This window comes from Megalobrama amblycephala, linkage group LG5 (genome assembly GCF_018812025.1).
Source record: "Megalobrama amblycephala isolate DHTTF-2021 linkage group LG5, ASM1881202v1, whole genome shotgun sequence".
NCBI lineage: Eukaryota > Metazoa > Chordata > Actinopteri > Cypriniformes > Xenocyprididae > Megalobrama > Megalobrama amblycephala.
In genome coordinates, this window is record NC_063048.1 from 38,175,712 (window position 1) to 38,194,244 (window position 18,533).

An 18,533-nucleotide genomic window follows, 5' to 3' on the forward strand; every position below is an offset into this window, starting at 1 on the left:
AAAATGTACTTTTGTCTTGTTTTCCAGTAGAAATATCAAAACAATCTTAAATCAAGATACGTTTACTTGAGAAGCAAAATCATGTAAGATATTAAGACTTGTTTTCTGAAAAATGTACCAAAATAAAGCGATTGGTTTATGATTAAAACAGAAAAAAATATCCACCAATGGGGTCAGAAAACTAAACTTAATTCAAGAGGAAAAGAGAACTTTATTTTTCTGACTCCATTGGTAGATATTTTTATAGTTTTAAGCATACGCTCTAAAAAAATGCTGGGTTAAAAACAACCCAAGTTGGGTTGAAAATGGACAAAACCAGTGATTGGGTTAATTGTTTGCCAAACCTGCAGGGCAGTTTTATTTAACTCAACTATTGATTAAAAATGAATATACGCCTGGCTTAATATTACGGAAGAGGATTAGGGCCAAGCAATAATAAAAAATAAAACCATCTCGAGATTAAAGTTGTTAAATTTCGAGAAAAAAGTCATAATTTAACGAATTTGTTCTCGTAATTTAACGACTTTTTTCTCATAATTTAATGACTTTATTCTCAACATTTTATCTCGACTTTTTTCTCGAAATTTAACACCATTTTTCTCATAATTTAACGAATTTGTTCTCGTAATTTAACAAGTTTTTTCTCGTAATTTAATGACTTTATTCTCAACATTTTATCTCGACTTTTTTCTCGTAATTTAACGAATTTGTTCTCATAATCTAACGACTTTTTTCTCATAATTTAATGACTTTATTCTCAACATTTTATTTCAACTTTTTTCTCGAAATTTGACAACTTTAATCTCGAGATGGTTTTATTTTTTTATTATTAATTGGCCCTAATCCTCTTCCGTATAATATGAACCTAAAATAGGTTGGAAATGAAAAATTTGACACATAATTACTAGAGGCAACATTAATAATCAAAAGGTGAACATTTATTAATAAGCAATTTAATAAATGTTTGTTTTATTATTATTCAATGTTCATTTATTAAACATATTAATAAATGCTAATTTCCAACATACTTTGGGTTCATTTTAAGAAAGCAATACAGTCATTTTTAAACAATGGTTGAGTTAAATAAAACTACCCAGCAGGTTGGGCAAACATTTAACCCGATCGCTGGGTTCGTCCATTTTCAACCCAACTTTGGTTGTTTTTAACCCAGCATTTTTTTTAGAGTAGAAAACTTGTAATTTTCTCCAGGAAATGTTTTTTAAATTAAGAATGTTTAGATATTTGTACTGGGAAACAAGACAAAAATACTAGCTGATAAAATATCTTTTTTTGCAATGCATGAACTATTTCTTTAACATGTTTCAAATTGCAAATGTTCACAACTGAAATGTTTTTGTCTGCTGGTGGATTGTTTTATTTGCTGATTTAAATGCAGTGCATAAATGAGTAGATTTTCCATCCACTACAATCACCAGAGGAAACGCTAAACGTCACATTGCATTTCCACTGATGGCTGGTGCAGAGCGGCGCTTCCCAACCAGCCTAATCTCACTAAAACACATGACGTGTCATGTGATAGAGACAGGAACTAAACAGAGCGTTACTGACAGACTGGGAAGAGAGGAGCTGCAACAATGGAGAATATGAGGAAAATAATCAACATTCAAGCATGAAAATCTGTTCTAATAGAGTCTGAAAACAAAAGGGCATAACATGGCTTCTTTAATATGCTTCACTGTCATCATTACAGGCCAAAGAGACCTGGCGCATGAAGAAACAAGAGAGGACAGACTGCTGACCAGTCAAACTCACGGTTCATTTGAGATCACGCAGTGAGAACGCACCCGCAAACGCACTTTTTTTACTGCTAAATGCACGTTTTATGCATGGAATCTGTTTTTAGTAATGTCTGCTTGGTATTTATTTACATTTTATGAATGTTGAAAGAGATGTTTTATGATTGAGAAAAACTGAGCATTTGATTTTCTTTGTTTTACAAGCCCAAAGTCAGCATGAAATTAAAATTGACATTTTTTTTTCTTTTTTTTTTTTTTAATACACATTCTTGGTCTTATTGCAAATTATTTATCAGTGCATATTATTATAAAGATTAAATGTTTGTTTGTCCTTTTTAAAATATATAACAAGATTAACCGTGGTTGTAAACCTGTGATAGCTATTCTGGTACAGAACTGCAACTTTTTTACCTTGCAATCAATTTATTTTTGTATATTCAGAAATATATTTTGTACATATGCCATAAATGGATTGTGAATGCTGTTTCATGTTGACTTTAAATATCCTCTAAAGTGAAATATAGCTGTAAAATACACAGCAAAATATAATTTATGTATTTGAGTCTTAAGAAAAAACACTGATTTTCATACTGATATATTATAAAGATCATGCAAAATACTTAATCTTTGTACATGTGTTGAATTGATAGAAAATCATAATTTAATTTTCTTGGTAGACTTTGTGTTTTCATCCCAGATGTTCTTTCTTCAACACTTTGAAATGCGTGTGATGTCCCTTATTTTTGAATGGCTTCGGATGATATCCGTCTGCTCAGGGACTACATGGAAATGAAAGTTCAAGGTTCATTACAGATGAAGCTCTCCGGACCAAAGCCAAGACTCGCTGCTGATCACAGAAACAAAAATCACTCCTTCAGTTTGTAAAAACAGAGAAGGTTAGTAAGTGATTTTCTCACACTAGTCTTGCCTCAAAGCGCGGTTTGCCAGCGACACAATCCCATTCATTTCAATGAAGAGAGCTGCAGATTTCCGGTATCATGACAAATCCTACTAGTGCCACTACACCAGATGTGGGCGTGTTCTGCGATGTGATAAAGGTGAGATATGTTTAACTTTATGCAAATGAAAAGTGACTTTTGGAAGCAACAACCAATAGGAGTGAAAGCTGCATTCACGCAACATAAAATGCTTATTATTAAATGTGATGTGATGACCTAAACATTTTTGTACATCCTTCAAAGATTGTCTGAATTTGTACAACTAAAAGTTGCACGATGAAAGACAACTATCACTTGATGGAAAACAAAAACTTTTATTTTAAAATCTAAAAAGACATTAAATTACCACTATAGCCAGCAGAATAGTTACCAACAATCACTATTATAACATTTGCAAAAAAAAAAAAAAAAATTGTACTGAAGTATGTAGGAAAAGTCACAAAGTCTCATGAAAAACAAAAACTTTTCTTCAAATTGTGAATGAAATTAGTCGGTGAATAAAGAGCGCATCCTTTATAATCACTGAAGCTGTCTGTACAGCAAAAACTAACTTCGGTAAAGTTGGTTTTATATTCGCACATTCGGACTTCTGATAAATTCAGACTTTCCAATAAATGTGCAATAAATTAATGTTTGCGAAAACCAACGATTGTCAACTTACAACATTTTTCACAGTCGATCAAAATAGGCAAGTATTGTTTTAATGGCATATTTACTTGTGAATGTCCACTGAATGTCCAATGTAGTGTGATTAACAAGGCTATTGAATACGGATGTCCGAATGTGCGAATATAAAACCAACTTTACCGAAGTCAAAAACTATCATTTTAATCAACGAATCTGTTAAAACTGCACAATGAATCTTATTTACATTGCATCTCCGCTTTGTTATACTGAGAGGATTTGTGCAGAACTTAGTAAAGTTGTGCTAAATATAAACTCATTCAACATTTTGAGAGATACTGAGTGGATTCTCACTACTGGTAACTTAAACACCTCTGATTGGTCATTACTTTCAACAGAAATCCCTGTGATTGGCTACAATACTCAACACTGCAAAATCTTGTTGTAAAGGGACATTTTGGCAGCGTCGTTGAACTCGCATGGCATAAATATAACAACCAGATCGCTTTAATTTACTTATTTTACAATTACAATAAAAATTACATGTAGTAATATAACTCAATAAAATATATTACTTGCATTGACCTGACCAGGCATCCGTCATACCCGGATAGCTTCTCCTCCATTTTACCGACGACGCTCTCCACTACAGGATGTAGTGACGGATCACGTGAGCTCCACTGACTTCACTCCAATTGGTTGCCACTCCCCTAAGTCACTCTTCATTTGCTTAAATCATCTTTGTCACTTCACTGGACACACCCACATCCTGTAGCCAATGGTCACTGTCGCCGGTGTGGTGAGAAATCGAGTCCCCCCAGGAATAAGGTCTCCTTTAGGACCCAGAGTGATCCCAGTGATTCAACTGACTTTTATTGGGTTGTATTTTTAGCACCTGATTATAATACGATTTATATAATTTAAAATGTGTTATAATGACCATTAATATCTTTTAAAGTACATGGTTCATATATACTAGTATATAACTGAAGCTATTGGTTGTGAAAACAAGCATTTCTCGTTCTTACTGTTTTTTAGTAGCTTATGTACTAGCATAGCATACATCTACCCGATTAGCCTGCTAGCCTAGCTTAGCTTATATTAGGTGATATTTTTTGGCTGCCAATATAGTTCCAAATTACATGTTTTAAATTAATGATGCTTTTGTGTACTTAACATGACAATTCATTTATTATAGTAGTATACTGTACCACATTACTATTATTGCGTAAAATTAATATTAAATCACTTTTACAGAACATAGTATGTTGCAACAGTCCTTATCCTAAAATATACATTTTTAGGCATGGTTGTGTTTTATTATGCATACATAGGCATTCATTTTATATTTCAAGCACGTTGTTTGTGCACTTAATGTAATCAACATCATACAATAGTGAAATAGGTTGTAATTAAGGTATTTTCGAAATTGTCTTATAAAGTTATAATATAGGCTATACATTGTTTTTGAATTACCGTAAAGCATTTTGTCACTCTCGCGTGAACGTGAACACGAGGTGAGATTGTGTCGGGTCGGCGCAGCTCAACTTGCAAGTGCTGTTTTCTGGCGTAGACGTGCCAGAGGGGGTTAGTGCTCGCCTCAAACACACCACTACAAGTCAATTAACCATCGTAAGGACTATTTATGAAGGTAAAAAAGTTACTTAGTTCTGCTTTAACACATATAGGGCCGGTTTCACAGACAGGGCTTAGGCTAAACCAGGATTAAGCCTTATTTCAATTAGGATATTTAAGTAGCTTTTATAAACACACCCTAGAAAATAACATTACTGGTGTGGATCTTGACACAACAATGGCACTGACATGTTTTAATATATGTCAGTGCAAGTTACTTTCAGTTAAAACAGCTCAAACATGCACTTTAGTCTAGGATTTTAGACTTAAGCCTTGTCTGTGAAACCGGGAGATAATGTTTATTTTATTCATATTTTTTTCATGTCGCAGTGTTTTCCCTCATAGTCATCCATCTATTTTTCTAAGTGCGCTACTGCAAACATGATTTTTGTTTTTTTGTTAAACTGAGGGATGATTTGAAATGGTTATCTGAGGGAGTCAGCAGCATGTCAGAGATGTATAGTATTGAACACAGAAAATTGCTTTTAATATTATTTTGTGTAATACTTACTGACTTATTTGCACACTAACTAACCAACTCGTTGGTAATAATTACGAACCGTAGCTATCATCATTGTTTGTTTATATCGTTTGTATTCCACAATCTGAATTCAATTACCGACACCAGTGCAGGAAATTAAAAGTCAAGAGCATCACTGGCACTGAACGACTCGTTTCATGTGAAAATGTTCTGACTAAAATAATGATGATCGAATGAATCAGGACTATTGCTTTTTTAAAAGCATGTGATTGCAGGCGGTTTCATCATCCAGACGAGTTCAAATGTCTGCCGACCTCTTCACATAAAACACTGAGCCAAATGATCCGAATGAAACAATGAAATGTCTCTTCACAAAGGAAATCGCAGTGGGGCGGTGTTGAACATGCGGTGCTGTAAGAGAGACAGACACGGCCTTTCTATTGATACATCAAGTCTTGCATAAAGTCTGCAGGAAGTGAGCCACACACATTCGTTCTCAATTAGCGTTGGTTGCAGCAACAAACGCACTTCCCTGCGTGAGCAGTCAACATGCTGTAACAGACACACACTGACTCGTCGTGTGTTTTCAGGCTCTGAATTAGTCGTACGATCGTTGAAGCAGGTTATGAGTTAATTGAGCGAAAATGCAAAGCCGGAGTGTGTTTGTTATGATATCTCTGTGTTTGAACATCTGCTTTTATGATTCAAATGCGTGTGTTTTTATTTCCTCCCACTGAAATGTGCATGAATACATGCGGCTGAAGGAATAGCGGCTACACTAAAGCAATATTCCTGGTTGTTTGCAATGTAATAAATACATAAAACTTGTGGTGTGTTGTTATTTTAGACCATGTCAACTAAACCCATACTTACGGTTGGTAAGTGTGCAAAGACGTCTGATCAAAAAACTTAAAAAGTTAACTTTGCTTCATTTGTCTCTAAATGCATGTGCACATTTTGGCATATGTACAGTAGTAGCTCATTTAGGTCTTGACTCTTTCATGCATACTATTACTGACAATTTGCATACCGTACTTAATGTACATAGTGCAGAAACAGTAAGATTAATATGCTACTTTAAACTTTGGCTACAGCATATGGAGCAAATTCGTGATGCATAAACAAGCTCTTCCACCTGGACATTTTAATGTTCTTAGAATATAAAAAATAAATTCAAAGTTCAAAGAATGTGTATTTTTGGTAAAAAAATAAACTTAGGATAATATTGTAAGAAATGTTTTTAAATAATGTTAATTATGATAGACTGGACATTTTAATGTTATTAGAATATTAAAAATATGCTGGGTGAAAATAATGTTAGTATGTTGTAAGTTGCAGTGTTGGGGAAAGTTACTTTTAAAAGTAATGCATTACAATATTGCGTTACCCCCTAAAAAAAGTAACTAATTGCGTTACTTTTTATGGAAAGTAAAAATATGCTAGTGCAAGTATATAACAATTGGTTCAAACTTTGGCCTGTGGAGGGCAGTAATACACTTAGCAGTGTCTTCACTGCTGGAATTCAAATAGAGAGGAAGAAGAAGAGAGCTAGTTCAAGATGAGCATGTATGGTTAAAACATATATTATTTTTTATTTTTTTTTAAAGAAAATGATTGATGATTTCTCTAGATAAGACTTTTATTCCTCATCTGGGATGATGTAGAACGATTTGAAGCTGCACTGAAACTGTAATTTGACCTTCAACCGTTTGGGCTCCATTGAAGTCCACTATATGGAGAAAAATTCTGGAATGTTTTCATCAAAAACCTTCATTTCTTTTCCACTGAAGAAAGAAAGACATGAACATCTTGGATGACATGGGAGTGAGTAAATTATCAGGAAGTTTTAATTTGAAAGTGAACTAATCCTTTAAGGCCCCTTTCACACCAAGGGTGCTTCTCAATTCTTATTTGTGCATCCTCGTTTCCTTTCCTTGCTTCCTTTCCTTGCGTCTTAGCTCCACCCCTCCAGGATGCGAGGGAAGGACGCAAGGAAAAGACGAGAGGAGGAAGGAATTGAATCAAGTGAAATGATAAATCCTCGCTCCTTTTAGCGTCACTTCAAAGCTTCGTCAGCTACACTCGAGGGATCTACCCACATGTTGTTAAAGTTTGGTTATTTTAAAAAATATAATAAATATGAATAAAGCAAGATGCCCCGTTGAAATATATGAGATATAAAGTTTATTTAATCTGTAAAAGTAAAGCATACATTTATATTATTGTGACAGATAAGAAGGGGGAGGAGAATTTATGCGTGCGTCAGGTTACTCAATGAGAAAGACTTCCGCAAAGGATGCACCTGTGTATCCTCGCTCATAACTCCTCAGGAAGCCTCCTCACTCCTCGTTCCTCGCCTCCTCACGGTGCAATTAGAGAAAAAAAACAAAAATGTCATTTTAAAAGGTAATGTTTTAGACAGCGATATATTTTTGCTGTGGTCAATAACTCACAAGTGTGGTCTATCAATACCAGGTGGTATTTTGTACAAATGTAGAACGGCTTCAGTATAATTTCACTTTGAACATAAGTTGCACATTGTTACTTTCGACCCAGTCAGGTGGGACGAAAGTAACACACAAGTGGGTCAAAAGTAACACTACAATACAAGCTAGATTTTTTTTGTGCTAGTCTTGTTTTTATTAAATATACCTGACCATGACCTTGTTCATAAGTAACTGCAAACATATTTTGTCCTTTATCTTTGCAAAAAAAATATTAAATTACATTTTCATTTCAAATTGAGAATTTCAGGTTCATCAAATGTTTCAAAAGTAACCTGACAGTACAAACTTGAATTGTTTAGAATATTTTTGGGGGACAATGTCAATTTATTTTATAAAACATTTTTTCAACAGTTTGAACAATAAGAAAATTAAATTAAATTAGCATAATATACATTCTCAACATAATGTAGCAGTAGTCATGTTTCCAATCCAGCTGTTTTTAGGCATACATTCAAAATATGCATAAAACTTCTGAATAGAAACACTGCAAATTCATAGGTGGGTGTGGAAAAGCTAAGGTACACTCAAAAAAATGATTCTAGCTGCTTGTTCAGTTTATTTAAATAAAATAAGCTGAACCAACACAAATCTTTAGTTTTTTACTTAATTGGCATTTGCACTCAATTGTATTATGTTAAATGAAATTAAATTTGCAAAATGTTAGGTTAACCTAAACCATTTGTGTTGGGATGACATGAATCATTTATGTTGCATTGATTGAAACTGGGCAGTGGATTTCTAGTTCCCAGCATGCTTTGCGTAGGGAAAGATCAGGAAAGTAAATGTTGAACTTAAGTGCTGTTTAATGTGTTTTTAGTAAAGGGAAATACCTTTTAAAGTTTGATGTTCAGTTATATTTGACATTTAAAAGAGTTTGTTATGTCGATTTTTTTTGAGGTTACCATTATGCTGAAGTGTAGACCTTGTGGTTAGGCTATGGGTGGCTGCATGAAATAAATCTATGTTGTTCTCAACAAGCTTTAACTGTGCTAAAGCCAGTGATGAGAAGTTCTTTACCTGATCATTACTTGCATGCTATAAATGTTACTTAGCATATGAAAAAGTGATATTTTAGTTTAGTTTTTATAGAAATATAAATAAATTAGTTTGAGGACCAGCACATAACTTACACAGTCTACATATGGTCATCAGCTTTATCCCTCTCAATGGTCATGAAACATGTATGTCTGTGTACAACAGCTATTCACAACCTAAGCACAAGCGCACATCTTCACCATGATGGTAACAAAAAATGTTTTATATATATACGCTACAAACTCTTTTAAATGTTCAAAATAACTAAACATTAAACACTTAAACACTAACAGGTCTTTCCATTTCCTTAAAAGTGCAGAAAACTTGAGCAACACTGCACAAGGGCACCAGTCTGAATTGCAATAGCACTGGTTGGATCAACAAGAATGAATTATGTTCAGGAAACATTCACAGAATATGTCAAATGAAACTGGTGTGATCTCATTCAATTAGCATGAATTTTACTCATCAGTACAATTAACCTATCTTAAGTTCAAATAAATCAGTTCAACTGTGTGGAAATAGGTGTCATAATTGAATTAAGTTAGACCAACAAGTTATTTTTTTGAGTGTATGGCTAAAAACTAAATGTGAGTATGGTAAATGTAAACAGATTGAGTGAATAAATGGTGACATACCGAAATCAGCAACAGATATGTCCAGAAACGCCCTCTCATAAACATCTGGCTGAATCAGACCTATGTCTGTTTTTCTGACCCTCACCCCTGGCATATTCTGCTAGTATAATAAGCCTACAATATGAACATGTTTTAATAAATGCTGCAATGCAGAGAAAACCACCACATTAGCAGCGGGACAAAATAAACTCTTGTGGTCACTGCAGCGGGACGAAAGTAACAAGTGTTACTTTCGTCCCGACAGGAACATCTGACATTTAAACCCGAATTACTTTCATATTGAAAAATACTGACAAGTCAAACTTCAGGATGTGTTACAGCACTAAATAACCTGTAGATTGATAATTATTGTGACGCATGAAAGGATAAACACAACTTGTAATTAGAAAAAAATGTACCGCTTCAGAAGTTTATTTACCGTACTCGAAAACTGTTTTCCTGACCTAACCGCGGGAAACGATGACGAAATCACAAGATGTTCGGCAGCTCCGTCAAGGGTTGCGTGCTGATCATGCTGTCATAACTTGAAATGCGAATGTAGTCGGGGCTCTGAGAAAATCGCTTTGTTACTTTCGTCCCGCGTTACTTTCGCCCCGGTTCTCCCCTAACTCATATTTTGTTGTAAACAGAGCCGGCCCAAGGCATAAGCGGACTAAGCGGCTGCTTAGGGCCCCCGTAGCCACCAGGGGGCCCCCAAGAGCATATGAAATGACAGCTTGATCAGTTTCAGTTCTAGTGCCTCCGTCCCAATAATACTGTACAACTCGACGTACATTCATATAACATTAGGGCTGCACAATGCATCGTTTTAGCATCGATATTGCGATGTGCGTATCCACGATAGTCATATCAAAGGAATTGCAATGATTAACCAAAGTTACACGTGTTTAGGTCCTGTCACACGGAGCCGCGCAGACGCACATGAACACCGAATTGCGTTCAGACCAGTTCCGCATATTTGTGTTTGAACGGACATATACACGCAGAATTATGTCAAAATGTCCTTGTAAACACATTTTCTTATGGTTTAGGTAATGCAAACAAAGAAAACGGATGTGTCTTAAAGTCACAGCAGGCTTGCTGCTTTCTGTTTCATGAATGTTAACAAACAACAAAATACAAAGAGAAATTTTGCTTTAACAGATTAATTATATTCAATTCATACAGTGAAGACTATGCAGTGTTATTTTACATTTGATTATTCATTTTCTGGACCTGAATACTTACCTGAAAAATATAAAACACTCATTTATGTCATTTAAATCACCCCAATCGTTCTAGAATTATTCTTTCCAAATAGAGCTATTCAAGTAATCTGTTACATTTATTTCATATCGCAACATATATTGCAGAAAAACAAAAATCACAATGTCAGTTTTTTCCAATACCGTGCAGCCCTACATCACATGTTAACGCAGCAATAGAGTTACACTCACGGGACACTGCACTTATTCACAATCACAAAAGTTCATTATTTGCATATGTTTTAAAGCCTTGCCGGTTAAACATTTCATTCATATGCTGTTCTGACATGCGCTTTTTCTAAGAGCAGAAACTTGAAGCGCATGCACACTAAAAGCCTGGCAAACAGCGCCCGATTACGTCTGATTGCGCTAATATTGTCAAATACTCACTAGGTTTACATAAACACAGTTGGTTATGTCTAAAGTAATCATTTGAGAAAAAATGAATGTGTGTCTTTTTGTTACATGCGTGCAGGTCTTAAAGTGACAGCAGCTTAATATTAAACATGCTGCTGCTTGTCCTTAAAGGGATAGTTCACCCAAAAAATGAAAAATTATTATTTACTCTTTCTCATGTTGTTCCAAACCTGTATTAACTTATTTCTTCTGCTGAACATTTTGAAGAATGTGGGTAACCAAACAGTTGTTGGTCCCCATTGACTTAATAGAAAAAAATACACTATAGAAGTCAATGAGGACCAGCAACTGTTTAGTTACCCACATTCTTCAAAATAACTTTTATGTTCAACAGAAGAAAGAAACTCATTCAGGTTTAAAACAACCTGAGAGTGAGGAAATGACAGAATTTTCATTTTTGGGTGAACTATTCCTTTAATGTTAATACATTTATGATTGTTATCTTGTTACAGATCCACCTGATCTGTTCATTTTATGTCTTTATTTAAGTATGTGATTTAATATTGTGCGTTTTGTAAATTAACATTTATTTTTATATAATAAGATACTGTTTATCTTAAGTTATTCTAACGAGGGGCCCCCAAATAAAATTCTGCTTAGGGCCCAATAAAGTCTTGGGCTGGCCCTGGTTGTAAATGTAAAAGTAATACGTTACTTTTAATAGATACTTGAAATAAGTAATCTGATTACGTTACTCATGTTACTTGTAATGCGTTACCCTCAGGGCTGGGGAGTAACGAAATACATGTAACGACGTTACGTATTTAAAATACAAAATTTGAGTAACTGTATTTCGTTACAGTTACATTTTAAATGGATGGTAATCTAATTACAGTTACTTTCAAAAAGTATTTTAGATTACCAAAGTGATTACTTTGAATTTTAATGTCATTTATTTAATTTAATAGGCTATTAATGTAAGCTGTTTGAGGATATTTAACCAATGAGCCAATGTTGATTCTCCGACTCTGTTTAAAAAAACGCGCGCAGCCTGTTCAGATATTAGCAACCTGCAGAGTCATCAGACATGAGATCACACGCAAATAGACGGGAAAACAGGGCATAACACATTTCTCTAGTGTAAATTCAAAGACAGTTTTACTTATAAACGTGAAAAAGGACGTACAGTAACATCATAGTGCAATGCAAGCTATATGTCTGCAACAAAACTTCCATCGGCTTCAAAGGATTCAACATCTGAAAAAGCATCTTGAGGTAGGCCTGAGCTGTTCTTGGTCTTTGAAAATGTTATTTTCCTTATTTACTCCTTATTTTCCCATTTACTCGTACGTTGAGCTTTATATGGTTATCATTAGCCTACATTTAATATTTAAGAATTTATTAGGTCTTTGAAAAATAACACAATCCTCATAGAATTAACATCCACATGCGTTAATGTTTTATAAAGCCAATTTCTTGGTGTACTTTACAGACAAACTTTAAATCTTAATCATTCTTTCCAAATGTTTAGTTATATGGCGCGTGCGCGAGTTCATGATCAAAAGTAGAGATGCAGTAGTCCACTGCTCATAAATCCAAAGGTTTTTTAGTTTTATTTTTATTCCGGGCTTGCAAACAAACAGCTTTATAATAATTTCCCAAAATTTCTGGAAATATCTAAGCCTGTCAACAGGACGTTAACACAGGCACACGCTGAATACGGACACAAAGAGTTGAACAGATGCTCCAGCAGAGAAAATACTGCACCATGCACAAGCTCACTGCTCGCCAAATATAGGAAGAATAATATAAATATTAAAGTGGGGTTGATATGAATGTATCTCTGAAGGGAACTGTCTTCAGAAAAGTTTTGATGGCTTTTCCTCTCATCTCCAGCGCAGCGCTGCATTGTGTATAGCTGTAACCATGGAAACGCTATATCACTGCTGTTCCATAAGCGCCACCTACTGTCAGAGAGTGAATTTACATTTCATGCAGGTGTCTTATGTAGCATAATTTCACAAAGCTATAGTCAGACCATGCTGTTTTTGCTGTTAATCTTGAAATTATACAATAATTTAAATGAAAAACAACTGATCATGCTCATGTTCATAACATCTTTGTTGGGACTGTGATAAAAATCCAGTGTTTGCCTCTAATATCAAAGAGCTACACATATTTTTTGAACAAATAAACAACAAATTGCAACCAGTATCAGAATCGGCCAATTTGCTTCTATTGGCCAAGAAAAATCAAAATAGGTGCATCACTAATAATAATTAAAATAAATAAATAAATAATATTTTTTTCTTTGCTGTTTGTTGCTTATATGGTTAATATTAATGCAGCTATCAGTCCACTGAGGTTAAATATTAGTATAAACATATTTATACTAGGGATAGTTCACACAAAGTGATCATATGTTTTTTCCAAACCTGTAAAATGTGGTGGTGGAGAGATGCAAAAAACTGTAGGAGTCAGCTTTGAATATTGGCCTTCTCTCGAGATTATTGGGTAGATCGTTTCATTTAATTTCATTTTCTTTATAAACTTTCTAAATGTTACAAACAAACTTTGTTAATAAAACAATTTAAACCACTGTGACAATTTGACTCTATACACCTATAAAACAACCTATATTACAATATTTTATTGTTGTTATTTAATATTTTGTTATCCCTCTGATGCACATCTTTACAAATATAAAAATATAATTTAGGAATGATATATCACTAGTAATTATATATGGATGTGATGTTAAAAGAAACAAATATTTTCTTAATTTGTTTATCAAGATATTGAAATTCTTTACCAACACATAGGTTATGTCTAAGAAACATGCTAGACCTCTGTTATATGTGCAAAAATATGTTCTAAGAACGTTTTGCTAACATTCACATTAGGTTATGAGAATGTTATTTCTAAAGTTTGCTGAATGTTTAAAACGTCCAGTTTTAAAAAATGGTTTAAAACATTTTTTTCTTGGTTAAGCGAACATTTTCAGAACGTTCTGAAAAAAATCAGGAACGTCCAACTAAAGCATTTCAGAAAAAAATAACTTCCATGAACGATATATGAATAATGTTTTTGAGCTAATGTTTCAAGAACGTTATTAAAGACCTGATAACATAAGAAGAAAATGATATTAACATTACTGGAAGAATGTTTGTTCATAACTTTGAGAGAACCTTGTCAGAACGTTAAAGCTGCAGTCCGTAGGTTTTGCCTCTTTGTCGCCACCTCTGTTCGAAACCTGCAACTGCAGTTATTTGCGGAATTATCATCTTTACGTGGGTTGTGCGTCGGCACGGCTCCTCAGCACGGATGAATGTAATGTTTTGAGGAGAATGTTTGCTGTCAGTCACCGCACCGGAGGATACCGTACTTCGCAATCACAGATTGTAGTCTTGGAAGTATGACCAAAATAAGAATTTTCACTGGGAAATATAATAAGTAACATGTCTGCCACTTTTGTTCTGACCACCTGACTTGTTCTGACTACTACAGACAACATGAAACTGGAAATAACATGGAATATTCCTTTAAACAGGCTTGCTGTATTTGTGGCATTGTATAGTTTTCCTCATTTGTTTTGAGGCACTAATGTATGTCGAAGAGACATGATCTTGTTCTAGCATCGCGTGCACTTTGGCATCAGGCCCAGCTCGATGGCTAACATCTAATGTTACTGTATGAACTCGTGTTGCGTAGGCTATGCGGAATCTTCCGGGAGGTTCACAGTGAGACAACATCCTGTTTTGATTGCGTTTCTCATAAACCCTGTTTTCTGTTACACATCAAACTCGGTTATGTTTCATAATACTGTACTGAACACGTTGTAGCCTCCGGTCTTACTGCAATTCTTGTAGTCTAATAAATAATACAGAACAAGTTGAGGATTGTTTCGCATCCTGACTCCTTACACTGATGAAACTGATTATTTTCCGAGGAAATACGGGTGAGGTAGATTTCTCCAGACGTTTCTCTCCAGAATATCCAACAAGTGGGTTAAATATGGAGCATTAACTGCGCCTGTCGAGCAGCGCCTGAGGTTAAATATCCCTCTGACTGTGGGGAATATTTCATAAGTCTGAAACATAATCAGAGGCCATAATGAACGGATGAGAGCAGCGGTGTGTGGTGATCGCTGAGGAGGAGGAGGAGGAGGAGGAGGGGAGCGATCGCTCACTGAAGCGGGACTGTGATGAAGGGGGAGTGTGTGACCCTGTCGCGCTCACGCTGTTCCTGAACCTGCCGAGTTGCTGCTTCCAAAAGGTAAAAATCATAATTATCCTGCCTTTTAGGATATCTTGCCAGATTCTAAGGCTGCGTATTTTTACAGTGAAATACTGTTACATGTACAGTTTTTGGAAGTGAAAAATCTTCTATAAAACATTCTTGTGTGATACTTTTCATTTAAAGGTACAGTAAGTGATTTCTGAGAAACACTGTTGAAATTTGAAATCTGAAATTTCTCTTTTGCAATGTCTCTCAGCCATCTCTCTTTCTTCAAATCTCCCTCTTGCTCACTCTGTCTCCTCCCCTTTCATGAGTAGACACGCCCCCTACTGTTGATTGGCTACAAGTGTGTTGTGGTTCTCGGTCAGATCCACTTTCAACAGAGTTTCAAATCACTTACTGCACCTTTAATTAAGCGTGTGTTTACTCGACAACAATGTACTAAAAACTGAAGTTTTTCCTTTTGCGTTTTTCACGTACAGATGACAAATTTGTCAAAATGATCCATGAAAAAAAAATAAAAGCGCTATATTCTGCTGCCAGGCCAGTAGATGGCGATGTTACCTTGTAAGGAAACTACGTGCCTATGTGTAATACGCATTGTTAGTTTACACAGAGATAATAATGGTATAGTTTTTATACCGCCAAAATGCTGTTGCCGTGTAACAGACAAAACGCATGAAACGTTTTCAGTTTTAATTGAAAACGATGTTGTGTAAACGGCCCCAAATATAATTAAGATATTACTAGATAAACTAAACTAGATTGTTTAGGGGTCACACTTGGCTCATTCATGGTCAAATGTGACAGAAGCTTTGAAATTTAAATTTATTTGTTTTTCAGGAAAACCAATGTAATATGTTTTTGTTCAATAATATTTTTTGATTATTATTCAAAATTTTGAGGGTATTTTATGATACTGTGCAATATTTTTATAATTTAATAGCTATTTTTGCCCTTTGAAAATAATGCACAATTTTATTTTTTTTTATAATATATTTTTAAATTATTTTTCAAGCAGTATTCTATGTTAAAATAGAGACAAGGCATTTAAAATCCAATTTTAGGAGGCAGATTAGTGCCATCTGGTGGGAGTAAAAAAAGAAAAACGTATGTATTGCCATGGTGTAACCACTAGATTCCTATATAGCTCTATATAAAGTGGCTTATAAATTCTCTAGTGGTTTTTAGACATAAATATTTATTTGTTTTAAGCTGTGGATTTGGATTTATACTTAGACATTCTCAAAGACTACTTTTTGTCAAGGTTTAGATTTATTTTGTTTGAAATGTTGATTTGAAGTGTCAGTTTTTGCATGAATTTTACTACAGTCAAACCTGAACACAGCGGAGGACGTTTTGTTACACACAACATCAAAATGTAACAAAATGAACAGGTTTGTCCATGATTTTTTTGTGTGTTCACATTGTTAATTCGACAAAAGTCACCAAGTGTCATCTCATTCAATGAAGCAAAAAAATTCAACAGTAGACCTCATTATGTTGCATGTTGTTTTTTGCATGTTTTTATCTGAACATAAAATAAGTACAAAAAGCATCAATATGAATGAATACACATTTTTGCATGTTTAGTTGTGCAAATGATGTCTAATCGAAATGATGTGCATTTCTATTAATATACATTTCACAATATACTCAGATCAAGTGGCGTGCATTGCATTTTGGGATACAGATTTTCTGATTTTCATTTTAGCAACTGCAGTAGTTCATCCAAACTACTGCAGTTGCACACAGAAAAAGCACATACTACGCACAGTACAGACAGAGCTGAAGTAGAGTGAGTAGTGTACTGTTCTCTTCTCTCTCTCATACTCTAGGGATGGATATGGAGAAAAACACGCAGCGCTCTCTTGTCAGGGCAGTGTGTGGGCCGACGCAGAGCTGAAGTGCAGAGGGACTAAAAATACAGCCGGCACGCCACTCACGAGGTGAAATTTCAATTAAGACACAAGCACTTCATCATTATTCCACTTGGCTGATGATTACGATCTGACATTTTAACACACGCAAACACGCTGATATATATTCTGCCACTTTCTTGGCGAGAGGAAGAAGGCAATCGTGCAATTATCACTTCAACCAGTCAATCATTTAACCTTTTCTTTGATAGATTGGCACACTTTTGATGAGGCCATAATAAGAGGGGGTCAAAAATGATACGCCCGGAAACCAAACAACAGCTTTGAAAGGAAAGCGATCGTGGATGCGCCCAGTAAAATGATAGAGGAGGGTTGTAAAACTGAAAGCGTGTAATAAAATGGCCTTTATGCTAACTTTATGGTGGGTTTTTTGAGAGGATAAAAGGCGCTTAAAGCCTGTTTTAAGGATAATTTTACTTCTTCTCCTTCAGGTTAAACTCGCTTTGAACAGTTGATGGCAATGCAGCTCTGGACTCTGAATGTCTGTTCTACTGATATCAGGAGTTTAATGGCTGACATACTGCTGGCCATGGAGGTGAACCAACACTGATAAGACTGTGTGTGTGTGTGTGTGTGTGTGTGTGTGTGTGTGTGTGTACTGTACAATCTCTCACTGAACACAAGCGCAGTGTTTCTCCTGCTCTGCAGCTGTAACGGCTCAGATAGACATTATAAAACTTTGCTTTGTGATAATCTTCAACATATAGGTCATTAAAAAATAATGTTTTTAAAGGTGCCCTAGAATCAAAAATTGAATTTACCTCAGCATAGTTGAATAGCAAGAGTTCAGTACATGGAAATGACATACAGTGAGTCTCAAACTCCATTGCTTCCTCCTTATGTAAATCTCATTTGTTTAAAAGACCTCCGAAGAACAGGCGAATCTCAACATAACACCGACTGTTACGTAACAGTCAGGATCATTAATATGTACGCCCCCAATATTTGCATATGTCAGCCCATGTTCAAGGCATTAGACAAGGGCAGCCAGTATTAACGTCTGGATCTGTGCACAGCTGAATCATCAGACTAGGTAAGCAAGCAAGGACAATAGCGAAAAATGGCAGATGGAGCAATAATAACTGACATGATCCATGATATCATGATATTTTTAGTG

General features: G+C 35.0%; 1 protein-coding gene across 4 annotated transcripts in view; it reads left to right on the plus strand.

Annotated features, from left to right (window-relative positions):
* The window catches only part of LOC125269308 (1-phosphatidylinositol 4,5-bisphosphate phosphodiesterase beta-4), a 61,669-nt gene extending 59,293 nt beyond the window's left edge, over positions 1 to 2,376 (plus strand). For all 4 annotated transcript variants that reach the window (XM_048192209.1, XM_048192211.1, XM_048192210.1 and 1 more), the window contains exon 37: positions 1,712 to 2,376. In XM_048192209.1, coding sequence (XP_048048166.1) covers positions 1,712 to 1,797 — 86 coding nt within the window. In that variant the 3' untranslated portion in view covers positions 1,798 to 2,376. The remainder of the gene's footprint in view (positions 1 to 1,711) is intronic.
* The last annotated feature ends 16,157 nt before the right edge of the window (positions 2,377 to 18,533 follow it).